Raw genomic sequence first — 17,470 nt, 5'->3', positions numbered from 1 at the left:
TAGCCTGGGACCCTGGTGAGCATGTAGCACTGACCTCCCATTACTCTAGACTCAATCAAGGGTGCAACTAGCAGACCCCTCTGCAGCTCCCATGAGATGCCAAGTTGGGACTCGGCGCCTGCCCAGATTCTGAGGCGCCATGAAGTAGTACATGTGTGTTTCATTATACTGACGTGATCAGCGAAGTCCTTGAAAACTGGTGGCACAAGTATTAGCGGAATCTGTGCACTGCCCCTCCACTCATGTTGTCTGCCTTCCATAAACAGGGCTGGGTGATGATGGTGGTCATGACCACGTGGGAACAACCTGGACCCCACCAGCAGTGGTGGTGATGTAGTCAGTGCATCCAGACCCGACCGAGGGGTCACCCCCTTTTCCTCCTTGGCACCTGTCCCAGGTCTTCAGGCCCAAGGAACCCCTAGTACCAAAAGGACTTTCCACCTCTGCTGCCCCCACTCCTAGTGCAAGAACAAAACAAAGCTGGCTGGGGAATGGCAGAGACCCCTCAGCACAGTGTGCTTCTCCGAGGCCAGGCCAGGCCAGGCCTGGGAGCTGGATGTCACTGCCCAGAGTAGAGAGTCCTGGGCAGGGCTGCCTCTCACCAAAGCCTCCCTCTCCCTCCCTCCCTCTCTTCACCTACTCTCCTCCTTCTTCTCTATATCACTTCTTCCTTTCCCTTCCCTCCTCCCTCTTTCCTCTCCTTTTTCTTCTTCCTAGTTCCCATAGTTTAGGTCTTTTAAATTACTTAAATTTTTGAATAGGAAATAGATTGACATAATTCAGCTATCTTTTTTCAACTTTTGAAAGGTATACAGTGAAAAGTCTTCATCCCAGAAAAATATCAAATTCCCAAATTGAGCAACATTCTATAAAATACCTGACCTGTCCTCAAAACTGTCAGGACTACCCAAACCAAGGAAAGCCTCAGAAACTGTCACAGTGGAAGGAGCCCAGGGAAACATGGGATGTGGGTCCTGGAGCACAAAAGGGACATTTGGGAAAAACCTAAGGAAATATGAATCAAGACAGACTTCAGTCAATAACCTACCAAAGCTGGTTCATTAATTGTAAAAAAGTACCAAACTCACCTGAGATGTTAATAATAAGAGAAACTGGGGGTGGACTCTGTCGGAAACCTATCTTTGTAATTTCTCTGTAAATCTGAATGTTAATAAAGTTTACTTTAAAAACAAATACTGATACATTAATATTCCCTTAGTCATACAGGGGTTTGAAAATCTCAAAAGAATGGAAACCCTTCCTGAGCTGGGCCCTTGGGGAGGGACATTCAGCTTCAGGCCCTTTCCCATGTAGCTGTTTGTTAGAGAAGAAAAGAGAAACAACTATAAAAAGTAACAAACCTCCAGCAAGGAAACCCAGAGAAGGAGAAGGAGGAGGACTAAGGTCCCCTCCAGGGACTTTCCTGCAGGCAGACTCACTGCCAGTCAGGACTTCTGTGCCCAATGCCAGGGTGTCAGTGTTGCCTTTAGCTAGCGCATCAGGGAGCTTAAATACTAGTTGCCACAGAAAATCGAATGCCCACAGTGATGTGCCCTGCTCTTCCAGTGAGAAATTAAACACTGTGTATTGATGTCTTCGCCATCTTCAGTCCTTGCACAGTGTTTTCACCCCCCAAAATTCACCATTATATAATTCTGATGAATAGATGTCATCTCTATCAAGGATATTTTCCATTTACCCTTGGGCACCTATTTTGATACTTCAAAACTAAGGAATTTTTTTCAATTGTACCTTTCTTGCCCATAATTACCCTAAAAAGCCACCCAGTATTGATTACCCATGAGGATGGCTTTAGTCTTTCTGAAGTATTGGGGTGGGAGAGAAGTGTGCTACCTGATAGCTGAGTAGTGCCACTGGCGCTTCTGACCTCAGGATGACAGTCCACACCACCATTTGGTCTCTCCACCTCTAAACACACTCTCAATGCCCAGCATGTTCAAGGGTGCGTCTGACAACCAGTTGTTCAGCACAAAACATGAACTCACGCCCCACTTAGCATGGCAAGGTTTTAAAATGGTGACTGAAAAATACTTTCACCACCTTGTGATGAGAGTTTCACATGTATGTCACCTAAAAATGGCTACCCATTTAATCCCATTTTGTAACCCCCTATCCCCACGTCTATATTTTTCTAGAATTTTTAAAAAAGGTGGAGGTATTCTAATTAAATTTTGAAGGCCAACATCCTTTACACAGTCTTAAAATATTTGAAGCAAAAGAATGTTAGGATATGGTCATTTCTTATGCAACTGAGTAACCAAATGGCCATTTCTCCCTAAATATTTGTTAAAAGTACATTATTTATATAGACAGTTAAAATGTTTAAAAAGAATCACCAAAGTATATTGAGCAAACATAAAATTACGTATGTAATATTTCCTTAGCCTAGATATGAATACATATTAAGAGCATTTTTTTAAGCATGGGGCAGTGGGGAAGGGTGTGGGATCTCTCAAATTGATAAAGCTATTACATTTAGTGTAGATCAACAAATGGAAATGAATTGCTTTTATATAGAAGGGGTGTAAGCCACTTTTATTAACTCCTGAATTCAGAACCCTGTATTTTTATTTTTTTTTATGACAGGAGAAAAGCCTGAAGTCGAGATATAAATCAGATGCCTTCTGCTTATGCTGAGCTCACTCTCAGTCTCTGTACAAAGGTAAAAATCCCTGCTTACAAATCATGCATAAAAACATTACAGTATCAGCACTTTACATTTCTGTTTTCCTTCAAAGTAATTGGGTTACCACTGATATCCTCAAAGTTTGCTTTTGTTTCTTTTTAGAAAGCAAAGCAAGAACATCCCCCTGAATAAGCTTGTCCAATAAATAAATTTGATTATTTAAGTAAACAGGCTACCTCAATTTTTGTTGCATATTTTTGAGTAAGAAAAGCCATAAATGTTTTAAACCAATATGTTAAATGTGGAGCTTCAAAAGTTTTTGACTAACACTGCAAATATTTTAAAAAGATTAATTTTGAGTGAATTCATTTACAATTTCACATATCAGCTATTTTTCCTTTTTTTTTTACTATTTATTTATTTATTTGAGAGCGAGACAGAGAAACATCAATTTGTTGCTCCACTTATTTATGCATTCACTCATTGACTGTTACATGTGCCCTGACCAGGGATTGAACCTGCAACATTGGTGTCTTGGAGACACTCTAACCAACTGAGATTCCCAGCCAGAGCCCCTAAGCTATTCTTTAAAATCACCAGTGTAAACCAATTAATTACCTTCCTATTCCAAGTTTTAGTTCAGAGAAAAGCTTAAGGGCTGAATTTCCAAAAGCAAGGCCTTCACAAGACAAAGGTAGGCAAAAATATTAAACAAATCAAGGCTGCAAGTTTATAAAACATAGGCATTGATGCTTCTAGTAGCAAACAATTTTCAAAGGCTTTACATGACTACTCTCAAGTTTCATGATGCATGTTAAGAAAAATACATAGAAATTTACATTACAAAGAAAGTTTCCATGTCATCCTTATATATGAGAAAATTAAAATAAAATAGTCTTTCCTGGCATCTCATTACATAGAATTTACATTAGCAGAGGGTCTGCTTAGCAAAACTTTGGATAACTTTCCATTAGTGAAGATTTGCAAAGGCATCACAATTATACCCACTACCCACCCATTAAAAGAAAGAGTACTAAATTATGAAAATAAAACCTCTAATGCCACCAAAGACTAAGACAACATAGTTAAATCTAGTCCATCATTTCATAGTCACACCTTATCTCATTTGAGTTTAACACGACCTGCAAAACTGGTTTGAGACATCAAGGGACCTACCCCAGGTTCTACTTTTAGTAAGATGGGGATCAGAACTTGAACCCCATTGTGAGAAAGCTACTCACTAGATGACATTCCTTGGTTGAAACCATTTCATGAGAGGAGAGGGTCCACATCTTACCTTCAAGCCTCCTTAACTTGGCCCCTGAGCACGGCTGTTCTGGAAGTGGCCTAGGAACAACCAGGCTGGAATGAGGCCCGCAGAGTGGTTGTGACACCTTATCCTCACATATCTTCACCTTGCCTATTTCAGTACCTTGCAAGCACCTATCACATGCAAAGCCCTGTGGTGGGTGTTGTGGGAATCCCAGGTGTATGAAACATAGTTCATGTCATCACAAAGTGGAACCTCTAAGCCCATGCAGAGCCTGTGACAACTAAACACCATCCAAGAGGCTTTCTTGTCACAGCACATCTTTAAGGAGGCCCTGACAAAACTTTTCTACATCCCTGTAGGCCCATGCTGAAGCGACATCAATGCAGTCTTCAGCAGGGTTCTGGAATGAGAGAATTCTAACAGAGAACAGGACACTAGAGGGGATATGCTTAATTCCAGTGTCTTACTGTGCCTGTGACAAGTAGGTGCTCAAGTGGCAGCCCGAACCAAACTGTTGTCCCCACAGTCTCCTGGTCACTCTAAGGAAGGCCAGGATGCATCTAACTGCCATTGCTGTAATGACAACCTGTGTTTCCAGTAAAAAACAACAAAAACCACAAAAAAAGCAGTTTCATTTAGAAATGTCTGCAATCTGCTTGACTATAAAAATAATAATTTTAAATAACATTTTTTAGATTGTGGATTTGAAAAAAATGCCTTCTGAAGAGAATTCAGTTAAAACAAGAATCACAGTTGACCTCCATGCTGCGTATCTGCCATGTGAGTTCTGGCCAGAGCCCCCTGCTCCTCCTGGCTCTGAGCAGCCTTCGTCATGCCCGTCCTCTGACTACACAGCAAAGAAGTCTGTGTGGCTGTCTGTTTCCTTGGAGCAGATGGCTCCTTGCTTTTCACAACAGATGACTGTAAAATCAGTAGAGTATTTTGAGAACTAGATTATTGAATACACAACTTGCTTAGCTTAAGAGTGCTGAACGAACAGTCCAGTGTACCTGGGCACCTGAGCCCTGCTTTCTTCCAGATGCAGATGATGCTCATTGTCATCCAAAGTGCCCGTGACTATGGTGTATGTTAGGACTGCTTCTCTCTTCCCTTTGCTTTCTGTGACCAGGCTGAGCCCCCTGCTATGGAGCTGCTGCAAGCCTTTCGGGAGGAGGGGAAACCAGGCTGCTGCCCACTGCAGAGACCATTACTGTCAACACCAGGCCTGGGAGACCTGAGGCTGGAGCACTTCTACTGCACAGCTCAAACTAGAATCCAGTTGTTGAGATTTCTTTAATGGAATAAAAAGTGTTGAGTTTCAATGTTTATGTAAAAGTATGATTTGTAAGTATATTGGTTATATTTTTAAGATTCATTGTTGTCAGTATGGTGATCCTTCATTCCTGTATCCAAAAGGTATTTGAGTTGCACAACAGACAAGCACCCTGGCAGGAAAATTCCCATCAGCCTGGACCAGATGCTGTCTTACCCTCTGCTCTCCACCAAGGTCTAGAATAGTTCCAGGCATATGGTATAATCACAGCACACTTTTCAATGAATGAACTGCACCGCAACAAGGGATACCTGCACTTTCCCCAGCAAGAGTGACAGTCTCTACCTTCCATCTAGCTCTTTCCTGGAGCTACAATCAGATAGGCCCTCCAGGGTGGGCACGACTGCACAGCAAATTAGTTAATAAGCTACCAGATGTTGACTGAATACCTACTATGTGCAAATTCCCCATCCTAAACAATGGGGCCTTTTCAGGACATATAAAATACAGTCCATGTTTTCAAAAAGTTTCTATACAACAAAAACTTAACAGTTGCACCCGAGTGACAAAGTGGCCTCTGAATCCATGTACAACCTAAGACAATTGAACACAATCCTAGGTAGGACTCTCTGTTACAGTTTTATGCAGCACTGAGGCCAAGGAGGTGCTGGCATAATAGAGAAAAAACTCCAAGAGGATGGAAGTGGAAGACTGGGTGGCTGCAGAAGTCAGAAGACTTGAATTGGGCCTTAAAGGTGAGGTAGAAAATGGAAGGGCACAATAGGAATGCAGGAGAGTGCGCGCATGTGTGTGTGGTGACTGAGAATAGCACAAACAGAGTCTGGAAGAAGGCAGAGCATACAAGCTATGCCAAGAGTTAACTCACTTTGGCACAATCTGAGTAAATAATAAATATTTATTGAGCACATACTATATGCCAGGTATTGTGACAGGTACTAGGGATACAATGGTTAACAAGACTGATACGGTCCCTGGTTCACTGGTTGGTGAGAGATACAGACAAACAGATAATTATAGTACAGTGTGATAAAGTCTGAGTGTTATGAGGAGGGCACAGAATGGACCTAGCCCAGATGTGGAGGTCAGAAAAACTTCCTAGAGGAAGGAATGTTGAGCTGATACCTGAAGCCAGGGTAGGAATTAGAGAGGTGAAGCTCTGCAGGCAGGGTATATAGCACCTGCCCTAGAAGAGCACACATGTTGGGCCGTAGGGATCTGAAGCTGGCTGAGTTTATGAGGATGAGGTGAAGGTGTGCTAACAGATGGGGCTAGGGATGGAAGTGGTGGTAAATTATACAGTCTCTTGTACTTTGCATTATACAGTCTGAACTTTATTTTAAGAACAGTGGTAACCACTGAAGAATTCTAAGTAAGGGAAGGAAGCAAAAAGTTTGCGTTTTGGATGTGTAACTATCCTCAGGGTGCAATGGCCCTTAAAGGAAAAATGTGAGATAAGAAAGAACAGAGGGTGATATGTAGCTGGATTCTTGAAGGCCTATTCCTAACACAGTTCAGGACAGAATGAATATTTCATGAATGAATGAGTGAGTGAGTAAATGAATGAACTGATTGACCAATCAGTCATTCAGCATGGGACTGAAAATATGAGATTTGAGGTGCAGGGTAAAGTTGTCTGTGTGCATGTGAGGGTCCAGACAAATGCATTTTGGAACACTGACATGTCTTCCAGACTCGAATCTCTTCAGACAAATCATAATGTTAGGTAGGAAAGATAGCAAACAAAGGTAGGGAGGAGGAGGGAGACATGTCTCACCCACTAACTCAGCTGTCCTGAGCCTGGTCTAGTAATCTTGCCAGGTGTTACAACATCACAGGAAATACCACGCTAACATGAAAGGAGGGCAGTGCCTGAAATTCTATGTATGGTTTCCACTATCTGGGAAAGAAGGCCTTTGAAAATGTGTTTTTGTCCCAAGGCCTGAAAGGCAGGAAAGGGCCCATAGTGCCCAAAGGTGTTAAATGCCCATTAACACCTTTGGGTATTCATGCCCCCACCCCCATTGAAAGTTGGCACCACCTTTCCCTGTCAATCAGTATGTAACTTTTTAAAAAAATTTTATTTATCTTTAGAGGGGAAGGGAAGGAGAGAAATATCAATGTATGGTTGCCTCTTGTGTGTCCCTTGCTGGGAACTGGCCTGCAACCCAGGCATGTGTCCTGACTGGGAATTGAACCTCGATCCTTTGGTTCTCAGGTCCGAGCTCAATCCACTGAGCTACACCAGTCAGGGCTCAGTGTGTAACTTTTTCACCCCTATCCTGCCAACTATACAAGTCTTCAGAACAAAGGGCTCCTTCTTGGCTCGCTCTCTGGCTGCCTGGCCTCTGGCTATCCTTGCTCTTGCTACTCCTGCCCTTGTCTTTCTCCCTGACCTCAGCAAGGCCCATTCTCTCCCATGAGAACATATCACCAATAAATCCTGCTTGCATGCTAATATACTTGCTTATCTGTAATTCTTTACTGCATAGGCAAGAAGAACCGAATGTCTGGGAGTTTCTCCTGCAACAGAAACAACAGATGACAATGGGGTGCAACACAACTGAGGGAAGCAGCTTCAGTGCTGTAGTGCAATGAGCCAGGTCTGAGGCCTAGTTTTGTCAGTTATTAATTCTGAGTTGCAGTTTAATTTCTCTGACACTCAGGTCCAACAATGGGAAATGCTTCTCACAATCTACCCACATTTCTGCTCGCAGTTGATGTTTAGGATTTGCAGCCCAGTAGCATTTCTAAGTCATCCACTATAAAGAGAAATTCATGCAACCTGCGTGACAATGGAGTCAGGCTTAGCTGAAGGAAAACATCAAGCAGCCTATAGTATTCAAACTCTCGGCAGTTGGCTCGCAAGTTTGTCAACTGGAGACCCTGGCAGAAAGACTGGGAGAAAGACGGTAAGAGCCATCTGTTGCTGTTCCCAAGGAAAGGACAGGGGGTCAGAAATAAGCAGAAATAAATAATGTGCTTGAAGGCAACAGGTGTCAATGAGGTGGTGGTGTAGAAAACACACACAGCCATTTAGGGACACAGTCTAGACTAGAACTCAGCTCCCCTAAGTCCAATGCTCTTTTCACACTCCACCCTGTTACATTAATCATGACAATTCAAGATCTCAGAAAGTATAACCTGTGTGTGGTTCAAGCTAACAGGTCTTCTAATAATTTTGTGACTGTAGCTTATAGCCCAGAGCTAGGTGATCTTGAAGAGAGGCCAAAATGGGAACTGTGGCTGGAGGAAATGAAGTGTCCTGGAATTTGGTTGTTTGGAAAGGAGGGGAAGCCCTGATGAGGGCTGGGAGGGAGGCTTGGTGGTGGAGAAGAGCAGGAAGAATCATACCTACATAGATCCAGACATATTAGCCCAAAGAATAAAGGGAGAGAAGAAAGCACAGCAGGTGAAGAACAGGGGTGGAAGAAGGTCCCTGAAGTGCTAGGGAACCAGCTGGAAGGGCGATGCTTCCAGGCTTGCAGATCAAAGAGCACAGACAGAAAGCAACTGTTTTGAGATATTTTAAACAGGTAAATATTCCCCCCTGTAGCATTTTCCATATCACAGCAGCCCTTCCTTCTCCTCCAGCATATTCACACACTCACACACTCACACCACTGGCCCCTGCCAGTCTGGGCCTTGCTTTTTCCTGCAGAGGAGTTTGACATCAGGGCAACATTACCGAACCAAAAAGAAATTCATGAAACAACAGCTTCCTTAAGCAGTGTAATTTTCAGGTTGTGGCCTTGAGCCCCATATTTCTAAATCACCTCCCGGCTATTTTCTAAAGCAATGCAAAAACTCAGCTAACAGGGGAGTCAATACCATTTTTATGAAGTAAAGCCTAATTAAATTATTTTTTTCCTTTTCTACCACCATAGAGTTAGCTCTCAGTAGTTGTTTCTAATCTGTCCTCCCTGAAGACTTTGATAAACCAATTAATCATAACGAAAAAGCAACTTTCAGTTTCTCCAGGAAATCCCCATGCAAATACTATTGAAATCAGGTTGACTAAATTAATATTCTTCAGTGATCCCTCGGGAAGAGCTCACTGTCACAGGCATCTTACACCATCTCCACGTCTGAACCACCCAGGCAGGGACATCTAAATCAGACATCAGAGTCCCTTCATCCACATTAAAAGCAGTGAGGCCTCTGAGCTCTCCTGCATTTCACCATCCACATTGTTTGATTGAGCTCTTTTCTACCAAAGGTTTTAGGCGCCCATGCAAGACAGGAATTTGAAGCACGCATTCGAATATTTAATGGTGTTAATTTCTGGGGCACACAAACATCAGCTTCACTCAACAATCCAATAATCTTGCAAAATAAAGAAAAAATGCCAGAGAATGAAAGGCAGCAGGGACTTCTGAAAGACTGCAGGCAAAGCTGCTCCTGACAAGTAATGAAACAGCTGCCTAGCCACAGACCCTTAAAGATGTTAGGAAAATAAAAGAAAAGACACGGGGCTGGGGGTGCTTTCAGGGAGAAAAATCATTCTATTTTTTACATTCAAACATGTTGATATGGTTACTTTAAACTCTGAAATGTGTCCAAGTTAACTTTAAATGGAACACATCTAATGGTAACAAATAAAATACAGGCCTTGTATGTTTTTGTGTTTTTTTTTTTAATTGGCAGGCATAAATGTAACAATTCCTACCTGGAAATATGGATGGTCTCTTTTTCGGGCGCCTCAGGTGAATGGGTTCCAAGTTTTTAATGTTTCTTTGAAGTCTTCCTCTAGCATCGTGCCCTAGTAGTAGTTCAGGTGGGAGACTACTCCGTCTTGATGACTTGTAATCATTTTGAGCTGACTGCAGCTTGTTCTTCGTTCTGGAATATAAATTGCTGTCATCAACTGCCATTGCAGGACGCACATTAGGGACGCTTAACAAAACCCCGCAAAGCCACAGCCAGCAGCGGCCAGGGTCATCTCCACCCAGGTTCAGACGTCCTCATGCTTTGCCACACACTTGTTTGGGAAGCTCAAGGAGTTGATAGGCGTGGACTTAACAGGTGTAGAATTACTAAGTGGCCCCTCCTTTCAACACTGAATAGCACAGGGGAGGAGAGATGCAAAAATTCATTAGGGGAATGGAGCAGGTGTGGCCGTTTCCCTGCTCTGGCAGACACAGGACAGCGGGGCAATGGTTGCTGGGAGAAATTTCTGTTTTATTGATGCAGTGCCACACAACAAACACCACTCGCTACTTAAGAATGAATACCTAAGAATGAATACCTATGCAAATTGTAGGTCTCATCCTTTGCTTCCAAACTCTTACAGATTTTAAAGTTTTCAAGGAACATTTTTTATACACCCTCATAACTTTTGTTCCAAACTACATACACAGAACACACATCCGTCCTCATTAAATTCCTTATTTGGCAGGCAGCCGACAGGAAGCTGGCTGGAGAGAAGAGATGGTGGGTGATGATCAGGAAGGAACCGCTGGGCGGCGTCTGGCAGCAGTGCCGGGAACCGCACAGCCACACCCCCTCTATCCTGTGCAGTACCTGCCTGAGGGTGGCCAGCTGCCTGGCTACCAAGTCAGAGGTCTAGCAAACAAGCTGTGACCCTGACCATGATGCCGGCTTCCACTCAACAAACACAATGTGGATGTTGTTTTCCTTGCCGGCTTCTGCCTGGCTTTCCACTCATAGGGTCATGGCTTTGGTGCTCTGAGAAAAAACAGCATTTATCACCTTGACTGGTTACATGTCTTCTTACTTTCTCTATTCCCTTACCTCTTGCTGTGTTTATGTGGAAATATTTCAGTCTTTTCTTAAACTGCGCAGAAATCTTAACCCATTTATCCTCTGCAGCCTTGCCCCAGGGCTACGTTCTCTTCCACCCAACCCCACCTACCCATGGCCCCCGCCCCCCGCCCCAACACACTCACAGAAGAGAAAGAAGACCTGCTTTTTCTCTTCTCAGTGCTTGGGATGAGTACATACAGAACATCATAAAGGATGTAGGGATTGGTTCAGAAAGCACTGTTTACTTTGGTTTCCTGGATGCCAAGTAGGTTTTAGAGTTTGTTAAAATGCAGGGGTTAGGTTTCTTCACCTAATTAATGATACACTTCCATACCAAGAGAGTTTTCATTCTCTGTTCTCTTATTCTTCAGCATCAGGTCTTCAAACTACAACACATTTTCTCAGAAGTGTTTTTTAAACAAAATGTCCACATTATGGTTGCCATTATAATCCAACCATCATAATTACAACACAGAAGTTGAATTTACATAATTAGATTATTGGGTTATCTTATTAACTCTGAGAAACACATTGTTTTTCTCACAGGACTTAGAACTATTTTATAAAATTGAAATGTACCCTAAGTTTCAAAACAAGTGGCTTGTACGAAACTTTTTTAAAGCCCACGAGACTGCTCAAATCTCCCTTAGCTTAATGAAAATATATTTTTTCTAGTAAAGAAATAAAAAGTATTTTTATAGTTTGAGATAATGATTTAATAATAGAAAAAAGTTCATAACTGAATTCTCAAAAACACTGTTTAAGTTTCAGATAGAAGGACACAAAATACAGCAGTAACAAGCAGAAGGAGGAGTTCTTTAGGAACTGTTTCTTTCCTATTTCCCAGTGTCACCCAGGGCCTAAATAACAGTGTATAGAATAGGAAATGGGAGTGAACAACACAGTGAGCAACAGGTACAGCTGCACAGAGTGCACAGGTGATTTTGTCCTTGTCTTCAGGAGACTGGCTGGAAGCACGGAGTGCAATATTTATGCATGTGGAATGCTTTATAATAACAGCCATCATTTATTGCATGTTTCATGCTGGCCAGATTCTGTGCTAAGCCTTTGACCTGCATTACCTCCTAACTCTTCCTAACCACCCTGTCCTAGAGGTCATGCTGAGGCACTGAGTCAAAACTCTAGAAATTGGGGGAGAAGGTCTGAAGACAAATTTACCTGACCCCAAGGCCCATGGTCAAGTCCATGCTTTAAATTATAACGCCATGCTGCATTGTTTTTTCAATATATTATATTGATTATGCTATTACAGATGTCTCAATTTTTACCCTTTTGCCCCCCTCCGCCCAGTCCACCCTTCCCTCCAGCAATCCCCCTCCTTAGTTCATGTCCATGGGTTGTGCATATAGATTCTTTAGCTTCTCTGTTTTCTATAGTATTCTTAACATCCCCTTGTTTATTTTGTACCTATCAGTTGTGATTCTTACTCCCTGTACCATTTCCCCCATTCTGTCCCCACCCCCCTCCAGCTGATAACCCTCCAAATGATCTCCATAGCTGCAATTCTGTTCTTGTTCTGGTCATTTGTGCTTAGTTTATTTTTTTAGATTCAGTTGTTGATAGTTGTGAATTTGTTGCCATTTTTCATATGTTCATAGTTTTAATCTTTTTCTTTTTCTTAGATAAGTCCCTTTAACATTTCATATAAGGGCTTGGTGAAGATGAACTCCTTTAGCTTTATCCTGTCTGGGAAGCACTTTATCTCCCCTTGCATTCTAAATGATAGCTTTGCTGGATAGAGTAATCTAGGTTGTAGGTCCTTGCTTTTTATCACTTCAAATACTTCTCACCAGTCCCTTCTTGCCTGCAAAATTTCTTTTGAGAAATCAGCTGATCATCTTATGGGAACTCCTTTGTAGGTAACTTTCTGTTTTTCTCTTGCTGCTTTTAAGACTTTATCTTTAACCTTTGGCATTTTAATTATGATGTATCTTGGTGTGGCCCTCTTTGGGTCCAACTTCTTGGGACTCTCTGTGCTTCCTAGACTTGTATGTCCACTTCCTTTGCCAAATTGGGGAAGTTTTTCATTATTTTTTCAAATAAGTTTTCAATTTCTTGCTCTTCCCATTCTCCTTCTGGCATTCTTATGATTTGGATGTTATCCCATTTGGAGATGTTCCAAAGGCTTCTTATATATACTATCCTCATTTTTCTTGTTTCTTCTTGCTGTTCTCGTTGAATGTTTATTTCTTCCTTATGTTCCAAATTGTTAATTTGAATTCTAGCTTCTTCCCCTTCACTGTTGGTTTCCTATAGATTTTTCTTTATCTCACTTAGTGTAATCTTCATTTCTTCCTTTACGTTGTTCCTGTTCTCAATGCATTCTTTTAGTATCCTGATCACCAGTATTTTGAACTCTGCACCTGAAAGGTTGGCTATCTCTGTTTTTTAGGTCTTTTTCTGGGTTTTTGTTCTGTTCTTTTATTTTGGCTATATTTCTTTGTCCCTTCAATTTGGCAGACTCCCTGGGTTTGTTTCTGTGTATTAGGTAGAGCTGTTTTAAATCCCTGTCTTAGTAGCATGGCCTGTGGTAGAAAAGGCACCCGTAAATTGTGTGAGGCAGAACCTTATGTAATCACCAGCATGGGGCAACCTGCTTCCCCACTTTGTCTGGGACTCTCTTTATGGGGGGAGGGCCTGGAGAGGGGACCGTGCCACTGCCTGGCTTCTGGAGGTTTGCTTGGCCCTTGCCCCATTTCCAATCACTTCGCCCACTCCCTGTGTGCAACTAGCACCCTTCCAGCTGTTGTCCTGGTTCTGAATCCCAGAGTGAGTGGATTTCTTACAATCTAAGACTGTGAGGGCCCTTTAGGCAGAATCTCTTGAAAATCCGGCAGTTTCTTTAGCTATCCCAACCCCCAATGGTTTTTATAACCAGAAGTTATGGGGATTTATCTTCCTGGCACTGGAACCCTGGGGTGTGTGGTCTGGCCTGGGGCTGGGATCGCTAGCTCCTGAAGTACCCTTCCTGACTTTTATCCACCACATATGAATGTGGGACTGCCCATTCTGCCACCATTGCCACCTCTCTGCGTCACCCCACATCTCCTTGCCTCTTTGCCTGTATCTGCATCTCTGCCCCTCCTACCTGTATGGGTGAACGTGGCTTCTTTAAATCCTTGGTTGTTAGACTTCCATACAGTTTAATTTTCTGACAGTTCTGGGTGTAATTTGTTTTGAGGTTTAGTTGTAATTCTCTCTGTGGTTGTGTGAGGACATGAAGCATGTCTGCCTATGCCTCCATCTTGACTGGAAGTCTACATTATTAAACATGTATAAAATCTAAAAGAAATGGAAAAGTATTTCTCTATTTCCCTAGAACAATTACTGAGTTGAAGTAGATTCCTGTTGCATCATCAGTGGGACTGAGCAGTGGTCCCTCGACCCACCTCAAACTGCCCACATGACTGAGCTATCAGCAGGCCTATAAGTGTTCATGGGTAGAAAGGGAGAAAAAACAAAAGGAGAATTCAGATTTTTCTTTAATAATAAATTATCTATGCTGAGGCTTTTCATATTAAAATGCACTTAATTAAAGTATTATATTTTCCTGAGATTTAATTTTAATTAAGAAAAAAACCCTATCCTATTGTAGAGGTACTTTCAATCCCATGATCCTCTAAAAATTAAATGATGTAAGAGAGGGCTGGAGGGCTCCTGACATGTTCATTTTAATCTTTTTCCTGCTCAACTCATTCTCCTCTCATAGAGAATATAATCACATATTAATTTAGCTCATCGATACATTTCCTTAAAAAGAAAAGTGGGAATAACATGAATTTGCTATTATTATAATTGTAAGGCAATGAAAACAAAGAACAATATTTATTTAAAACTAGTATTAAATCTGTGAATGTGAAAAAATAAACTTTCCTTTCAAAATATTTAAATTGGCAGGGAATATGAATGATAATCAACCACAGAAAATTTTGCTTGGTTTGATCTAAAAAAGAATATTCATAGATTGCAATGTTAGGTTTACCCAACCCTCTTTATAGTGACTGCCAAAAGTGGAATGTAATTTTTTTTTCAGGCAGTCAAATGAATAATGATATTGGCCTGTGGTCTAAGAGGATTCCTCAAAACTGATAGCATAATTAAGTAATTTTAAATATGGAATTTGTTTTCTATTACTATACTTTAAAAAATCATTATTTTTAGAAGTCTCTATTCTTCTAAAAACTCAACATATTAATCTTTTTTAAATTAGTCTAATTCCTTTCCCTTCAAGAAGTTGCATATTTTATATTAACTGATATTACCATCTCATGAACAGTTTATTCTTTCTGGTGGTAAGACATTGTGTTCTTTTTCTTAGAATTTTCAAATATCCCATAGGGACACATTTCCTTACTTTGCAGCTATGATCTTGCTAATTTTGGTAGTTTTTAAACACCATGACTGAATAAGTTTGCTTTTTGTGAGAAAGCTGCAGGTTTAAATTATACAATTTTATTACTGTGACCATCTTTCTCATTATCACCTTCTAAGAAATGAGCCACCAGGAAGATTTCAGCCCTGTTAGGATTCACCAAATGAGCTTCCAAATCTCAATTTGACTCTACTGTCCTGAAAAGCCTGAAAATATGTTTTTAAAATTTTGAACTCTTTATTCAGTTTTTTTAACAAACCAACTTTTTTTAAGGATTTTTAAAAAGATTTTATTTATTTATTTTTAGAGAGGGAAGGGAGGGAGAAAGAGAAGAGAGAGAGAGAAACATCAATGTGCGGTTGCTGGGGGCTGTGGCCCGCAACCCAGGCATGTACCCTGATTGGGAATCGAATCTGCAACACTTTGGTTCACAGCCCATGCTCAATCCACTGAGCTACACCAGCCAGGGCTCTTTATTCAGTTTTTTAAACAGTTTGACACCAGGAAAAAAATAATTATATAGAATGTGAGAAGATGGATATCACTATGTCAAGCTGCTCTATTGGTATATACCTCTAGAGGTCACCTGCTGCCTCTCCTTGCCAGCACATCTTTGTGCGGGGTTGGAAACACCTGCTATGTTACCTCAGGTGTGATTATGGCTGAGGAAATCTTTTCTCAGTTCCTAAAACTACAACAAAGATTTTCAGAACTTATCTCATTGGCTCTTGATAGCTATTAACGATATTGACCGGCCTTTCCCATTAAAATTCTCTGCTCCTTTGGCTTCTGTGATATATACTATTATCTCCTGTTTTCTCTCCTATGTCTCAGGTCCCTTCTGCTCAAATTCTTCAGGTGCTCCTTATAAGTACATCTCTCTTTCCTCCTTCCTTTGCTTCTCTTTGGTAAGCCCATTTATTGAACATCTACTATGTGTCTGGCACTATGCTAAGTCCAAGCAAGGTCTCTGCTCTCAAGAACCTATCCATTAGAAGTAAGCAGATCTATAACTAGTTATTGCCACACTGAGTGACTTATCTGTGTAGAGGTGACACAAAAACGCTCCTTGGTCAACTCTTCCCAATGGAGATGGGGATGAGAAAAAAGAACTTGCTTCAGAGGAAAGAAGCAAATTCAAAATGCAAATGAGGCAAGATATGGCATAACACCAATTTCCATAACATGACAAGGACAGCAGTCCTGTAGCCCTCCAAGTGTTACATCATGTGAAAGTGCAGACATTGGAGAAACAAGATCGAGCCATCTTGGAAACAGGACTGAAGGAAAAACTATAAATTGGCATTATTCTCCATTTTTTAAACAACATCACAATTAAACATACAGAAGACACTTATTTAAAAAATCCCTATTAAAAAACTGGCTCCAACCTTTCAAACAATTTGATAATTTCTAACAAAATGTAAAAGGACATTTTAAAAATCTGACTCCAGTAAGTAACTTTTCTCCTGAATCACCTTTATTTATCCCAGAATCTGTGATACAGAGATTTGTTGAAGCAGACATTACCTTAACAAAAAAAGAAAAACTTTAGAACTGGATCTTAATGGCTTGAAATTCAACTTCATTTACATTCACATTTTTCCTTGTTGAATTTTGCAAGTTGAGCAGAATGCCCGTAGTATAACTGCCTGGCGTTTTCTCAAATTCAGGTGGGGATTAAGGACACATTTTTCTGGGCTTGCCATGGAGCATTCTGATGAGAGGGTGCAATATAAGTAAATCTCCCTGTCTATACTACTGTTGACACACTCACACGGTCCATGTGAGGAAGGATGGACTGTCCTTGTTGTTACTCTGTTTAAGGGACTGAACTGAAAATTACATTCATAAGAGAATTAAAGCTTTTGAAATTTGGCCCAAATACTAGACAGTATAATCTCAGAAATGTGATGGCCAAAACCAGGTTGTCAAGTGACTGGCTTAACTGAGATGGCACTTATCAGTCATTCTCACCTATGTTTGCAACTTTCACCTGCGTGTCAGTGATGGCTAAGTCTAAGCTGCATCCCAAACTTCTTCACAGGGTTCTAGATCTGTATATTCAATTGCACACCAAACATTTCTGGTGGGAACTCA

The 17,470-nt window shown here is 41.3% G+C and overlaps 1 protein-coding gene across 7 annotated transcripts in view; it reads right to left on the bottom strand.

Annotated features, from left to right (window-relative positions):
• The window catches only part of FRY (FRY microtubule binding protein), a 406,572-nt gene extending 395,614 nt beyond the window's left edge, over positions 1-10,958 (bottom strand). For 3 of the 7 annotated variants that reach the window (XM_036018381.1, XM_036018384.1, XM_036018383.1), the window contains exon 1: positions 9,881-10,956. In XM_036018381.1, the coding sequence (XP_035874274.1) occupies positions 9,881-10,085 (205 nt within the window). In that variant the 5' untranslated portion in view covers positions 10,086-10,956. Of the gene's footprint in view, positions 1-9,880 lie in introns of all 7 variants that reach the window. The other 4 variants (XM_036018382.1, XM_036018387.1, XM_036018386.1 and 1 more) reach the window with 3 other exon arrangements.
• Between the last annotated feature and the right edge of the window lie 6,512 nt (positions 10,959-17,470).

Source organism: Phyllostomus discolor, chromosome 2, assembly GCF_004126475.2.
Source record: "Phyllostomus discolor isolate MPI-MPIP mPhyDis1 chromosome 2, mPhyDis1.pri.v3, whole genome shotgun sequence".
Lineage (NCBI taxonomy): Eukaryota > Metazoa > Chordata > Mammalia > Chiroptera > Phyllostomidae > Phyllostomus > Phyllostomus discolor.
This window is presented reverse-complemented; position numbering and strand designations above follow the sequence as displayed.